The sequence below is a fragment of the Perkinsus marinus genome, assembly GCF_000006405.1.
Source record: "Perkinsus marinus ATCC 50983 genomic scaffold scf_1104296970094, whole genome shotgun sequence".
Taxonomy (NCBI): Eukaryota; Perkinsozoa; order Perkinsida; family Perkinsidae; genus Perkinsus; species Perkinsus marinus.
Genome location: NW_003202570.1, coordinates 1 through 5,719, shown reverse-complemented (window position 1 = coordinate 5,719; position 5,719 = coordinate 1). Strand labels below are relative to the sequence as shown.

The following is a 5,719-nucleotide window of genomic DNA, read 5'->3' as shown; positions in this document are numbered from 1 at the left end:
GCTCTGTGGAGCATCTCGATCAGTGTTATCAGGTATCACGAGAAGCCTACGATAGCAAAGTGAAGATAATGTGAAAAATTTTTTCTATGTTTGAGCTCTCCATATACTTAATACGACTTGCGTTTAGATAGTGTAGCGTGCGGTACAATGTGCAATAACAATATCGAATGACGGGATAAGGAGACGATACTATCTCTGTGAAAGAAATCCATAACTATTAGTGTTGAGTCGTAAAGGTGAACGAAGTGTGCTAACAACTCATGGGAGTAGATCCTGGGTCCCCCGCGCGAACTTTCCTGTACTCGACCGCTCTATCGCCCAACCACAAGACATGAACCATGTCTTGTGAATCATGTCACATGATAATCATAATCAGAGTCACTGAAGTGTGCGGCACACTTCAGTGATGTAAGTGAATTCACCCTTGATACTGCCAAGCTGGATTTAACCGGACATTATATGCGGTTAAATCCAACTTGGCAGTATACGGTCCTGATACGGCTTTCGCCGGACAGGAATCATGAATAAGTTGTGGCGAAAGCCTGTCACAACACCAGATTTGAACAAATCACCTGGCGATATTCGACTCCGACTCGAGAACATACCAAGCGTGATCGATAAAAGGCGGATATCGCCAAAGATGGTGTAATCTTCATAAACAAATGATTATACCAATATATCGGCGTTTTGCGACACGTACTTGGCGAATACCGATAAGTTCACCAAGTTTTATAGCAATATGTGGGCCACGGGCATGTTACACCAATACCAAGTTGCTGTAACCGTGCGCACAGAACGAGATAGATCATTTGGGCGAACGAAACTACGGATTACCTCAACCAGTTTCCGCCACATCTCGGTGAAATTCGTTAGGTATCGAGGCCAGAGAGGTGAAATATGGTCCAGAAGCGGTCGTATCCCATGATTGAGCGTGTTGGCGAGAGTTCATTAGGACCCGAAATCGCCAAGCTTGGCGAGTTGGTGAAACCTGGTTCTCCGCGTTTCTGCGCTTTTTCAGCGGAGCGATGTCACCAAAGCGTCGTTTAGCGGAAATCTAACCATTTGAATAGTTAGAATTCGTAATGGTCATAACTAGGGGTCGTAATAGGATGTGTAATGTGGTGGTAATTATTAGTTTAACTGTGTATGGATGAACCCTCCAATTTCGACCTTCGAGGACGACGAACTTTTTCTTAAGGAGGTTGTGGCAGCAGTAGCAGCAGAGCGACAAGACGGTGGCGCTGTGGCAACTATGGGTCGTCATGGTGGTAGCTTCTACGATGATGCCGACGGTGATACTGATGCAGCTCTGGTTACTACTACCGACACCAACAACAACATCCTTTTGGGTGATATATTACAAACCTTACAGCATTCCGAGGCCTTGTTGCGATCAGTTCGAGAAGAGAATTCTGGGCTTCGTACACATCTTGGTATACTAGAACAACAGTTGGACAGAACGAGGGAGAATCTCAGAGATCTAACCGCTCGTAAACTATTAGAGTCAACATCTATTACTTTATCGCCCCCTACTACCACCACTGTTAAGGCGGATTCTACAATCATTCCTGTTAATATGGAACAGGATACTGCAGAGGATGATGCTATCAGGGGTACAGCTAATAGTGCTGATAATGATGTTGCCTATTCTCATACTGTTGGTGCAAGTGAGGATCACTCTGCTAGTGTTAATACTAGGAGGTCATCTTCAACGAGGACCACTACTAAGCCTGTTAATAACTTTACTATATCTTGGTCGTCTGTCGTGAAGGGTGAGTTGACTGATACTACTACTACTGATAATGAGCATACTGCTACTCCTACTACCATCCCGGTTGATGCTATTCCTACTATGGGTGAGGAGAGTGACAGGAAGTATGATAGTGTTGATGAAGAGTACGGTTCTGGTGATCATGATGATGGTAGTGGTCCTTGGCCGTTGTGGCGTATTTTAGATATGTTGGCCTGCATCCCTGATGAACAGGTTGTATGTGTTAAGAAAATCCAATTGATTAAAGCTAATGTCTCTACTGTCCTTCATAAATATTTTTCTTCTTACGGTCACGTTGTGACCATTCTATTGTTGCAAAGGAAGACTCGATCTCATACATCCACATTGCCCCCTAACATGGGATTTGTGGTTATGAGTGACTCTGATGCTGTCAGGAGGATTCTCCATAATCCTGAACATAATATTCAAGGTAATCTATGTGAGACCACTTCCTTCCAGAACAAGCGCAAACTCGAGACCGGAACCGAGACGGTCTCGACATCTAATCCAGCCATCGGTGACAGGGGTATTCTGAGTGCTTTCGATAGTAAACCTGGTTCGCTACCGAGACATTCGATTAGCTCGATTGCTACCCCTTCATCACCATCTTGGACGGGCTCATCACCTTCGAGATCATATTCATCTCCATCATGGTCTTGCCGTGTTGGATATCATCTTCATTATGGTACCACTCAGAATGGTATCAATGATCATCATCCCTCCATTGCAGTGCATTACCACTGATACGAGTATCTGAGGTCTGACCTGTTGGCGGCTTCCCTCTCAGCAGGGAAGTCGTCGATGATGGCGGCGGTATTGAGAACGACAACTATGATGGATCTGTTTGTACTTTCAACTTTTTTGATGTCTCGTCATAGTTGTCTTCTTTTTTCTACATAGTGTATTAATATTCGACTGTTAAAGGTAATATCATTACCCTCAGCCTTCAATAGCCAGTAGCAGTTCCAATAGTGGGCAACGACTGGTACTATCGTCTGTGACTTCATATCATTATCTTCCTTAAAGGCTGTAATAACACGATGCACAGTATTGATTTCTGGTTATAAGTTGTCCATTGATAATGAACATCGCTTTTCTGTGTGAATACCTCTCTTGTGTTGATAGTAACAACTCAACCCAGTTGTGTTAATCTTGACCAGGTAACACCTGGTAAGTGGCAATATTTACAAATGATGCAGCTTTGGTGGATAATGCGATAATAGAAGAGAATGCTAGCAGAATCAATACCAGTACTGAACACTCTGTCTATACTGTCGAGGATACTTCTCCTGATACCATAACATGCTCATCTATCATTGCATCATATCATGACTCACCTTCAATCGATTCAGTTTATCGCATGATGGACGGGGTGTATTCTTAGCTTGCTCTAATTGTTCCACTGAACGGTGGCGCTTGGCTAGCTGGATGTTCCGCACCATGCTTCGCTCCTCGAAATCACAATCCGCCAGCAGATTATTCACATATGACGTTTCCACAGTGGTATCAAATCTCCTAAGAGAGTAACCATAATATGGAGTCGTAATGAATGATATTACTGTCGCTCAGTAGAGCCTGCAGGGTACTTGGCAGCATGGCTAGGTGGCACATAATATTGGATATGCATGTCTGGAGTACTCTCCTGGACTGTATACGACTTTGTTGGAGTGAACGAAAACTTGGGCCTGATAAAAGTGATAGCCTTCAGTGAAGTCACGCCTTCAGCAGAATTCACCATCAGTTACAAGGTGTTAGTTTTGATGTGACTGTGGTCCGATAAAACATACAGAGTCTGCAGTGCATACGAGACAATTCATCGTCCAGTGAAATGAACACTTAGGAATATAATATTAGCATTACCTCTGATGGCTATAAGAACTATTCGTGTTGAAGTTAGCCAACAGAGTAACAACAAGTAGCATGATTAGGGGCAAAAACTGTAGGATGTTGAAACCTGAGACTGAGGACCTGATACTAGCACAAAGAGCACTGGGCATACTGTTGGTATTGTTCTGGTGGTATTGTTGTTGATGATGTTGAGCATGTTGAGCATAGAACTGAACAAATTGGGTGATATTCAATAACCAGGAGGATAAAGTACCGGTGAGTTCTGTCGAGGTACGCCAAAGAATGCATCAAAAATATCCTGAGCTGTCATGAAGTCATCCTACAAGAGAAAATAGACCACCAGGATACCAGTAGCTACCCTACTGGTCGCCCAGAGCTTCCCGAAGAGGATGCTGATTGCTCGGGGTCTCTACCCGTCCGATCATATGTACGACGTTTGCCTTCATCTGAAGGACAGGAGACTCCAATGGTGATGCTTTGATAGTGGATAGTTACCTGATAAACACTGGAATGCCTTGGAGACCTTCTTGAAGGCTTCCTCAGCTCCTGGTGCACTATTCTTATCGGGATGGAGCTTAAGGGCCAATTTACGATACCTATATATAGCCCGATATGGATGATTACCCGAGGACAATAGACTACTACGCTTTCTTCACTTTAGCATCGACATCATTAGATCCATCATTCTTGTCTATCTGTAGGATCTGATAGTAATCCTGAGTCCGCAGAACACGCTGCACTAAACGATTCTGGTCATCAGTGTATCTGCCACATCTGATCAGCACCTGCCAAGCCACCAGCTCTATCCTACGACTTCCCATCCTTATTAGTCCGCGCCTTATCCCCACTGCGGGTGGGCTCAGCTCCCTTCCTATGTCGTACACCAGGAGGAGAGGCAGTAGTAGTCTTGGAGGCATCCGAGCTCTTGGTAGAGGTCTCGGCATCACTAGAGTCCTTACCATCAGTCCGTACCTATTACCCTCTATTATTCGCTAACTTCAGTATGCATCCACTACCTTCTCCAGGAGGCTATGAGTATGAGGATCATCGTACATCCGTAAGGACTTCTCCAGAAAACGTATACATTTATCCCGGTCCCCACTGATGATCATCAAACATAATTGATGAGCACTCATGAGCTCACTATTACCTCTTCAAAGCGTTCATTCCAATATCCCGGCATCGCTTGGCCTCATCACGGTTGGCGATGGACATGATAATTATATGGACTGCGGAAATAAGGCATTTATCCACGCAAGGTGTACCACGAACATCTACTAAATTAACATCACTTTGGCAAGCGAAAAAGTGATAGTGGTGTGAATTTAGTGAAGGTATGTGGGTAGTAGCTGCGAGGTGTCGTCGAGGACTTGCCTTGCTTATCAAACTTGCATTTCCTCAACTTCTGCGCAGAATCATCAAACTCGAGCATCGTGCATTGGTCGTCCTCGTCGTGACCGTGACTCCCTCATATTTTATTGTTACTCAATGGTTAGACCTCTTTACTTAGTAGTATCATTAGCTCGGCTTGCTGCCGAGTCAAGCTCCAAGCTACCCGACACTAGGGCCCTTGTGGAAGACTTTGCTATCGCCTTCAAGAACGTCGTGAAGGAGATGAATGAGGTGAGCTCCTCTGTGAGGAATGCTACCATTACTGGTGTGGTCGATGAGTTGGGTGGGCTATTGGCCATGCTAGAGGTGCTAGCCAACCAGACACTTAACAATTGGCTAGCCCATGACATAGACGAGGAGACAAGGGTATTGTACACAGGCATTGAGGACTTCGTCAAGTCCTTGGACAATGTTACTCTACCACAACCAGTACGCGATGTTGAACATTACCTAGGAGAGGAGTCGCTACCTGTCCCGACAGTGCCTTTCCTCCCAGTTGGGGAAGCTACGCCTACCACACGTCGACCCGCCATCGCTAATACTACTGCTAATAATGGAACGCAGTCTCCGGCTACTGGTAATCAAACCAATACTCCTACCAAGGGTGGATACAAGATACCCCCTATACCAAAGGACATATTCGATAGACCTCGGGTAGGAGGTAAAGACAGCCCTCTCTTCGATGACTCAAGGCCACGGTAAGATCGT

The 5,719-nt window shown here is 45.0% G+C and overlaps 3 protein-coding genes across 3 annotated transcripts; 2 read left to right on the top strand and 1 right to left on the bottom strand.

The window, feature by feature from the left end:
- Positions 1–1,150: 1,150 nt before the first annotated feature.
- On the top strand, positions 1,151–2,277 carry Pmar_PMAR018342 (hypothetical protein; the record flags this gene model as incomplete). Its single annotated transcript, XM_002767694.1, has 3 exons — positions 1,151–1,922; positions 1,956–2,201; positions 2,231–2,277. 3 exons carry the CDS (start codon positions 1,151–1,153, stop codon positions 2,275–2,277), a joined length of 1,065 nt encoding a protein of 354 aa, XP_002767740.1.
- Positions 2,278–2,952: 675 nt separating this feature from the next.
- Positions 2,953–4,850, bottom strand: Pmar_PMAR018341 (molecular chaperone DnaJ, putative). The gene is made up of 12 exons (XM_002767693.1): positions 4,770–4,850; positions 4,636–4,720; positions 4,431–4,591; positions 4,265–4,384; positions 4,115–4,215; positions 3,983–4,065; positions 3,873–3,938; positions 3,771–3,828; positions 3,632–3,725; positions 3,331–3,456; positions 3,109–3,286; positions 2,953–3,060 (listed from the first exon to the last, which is right to left on the bottom strand). Exons 1-12 carry the CDS (start codon positions 4,832–4,834, stop codon positions 3,013–3,015), a joined length of 1,185 nt encoding a protein of 394 aa, XP_002767739.1. The 5' UTR covers positions 4,835–4,850; the 3' UTR covers positions 2,953–3,012.
- A 257-nt stretch (positions 4,851–5,107) lies between these two features.
- On the top strand, positions 5,108–5,713 carry Pmar_PMAR018340 (hypothetical protein; the record flags this gene model as incomplete). The annotated part of the gene is made up of 1 exon (XM_002767692.1): positions 5,108–5,713. One exon carries the CDS (start codon positions 5,108–5,110, stop codon positions 5,711–5,713), a length of 606 nt encoding a protein of 201 aa, XP_002767738.1.
- Between the last annotated feature and the right edge of the window lie 6 nt (positions 5,714–5,719).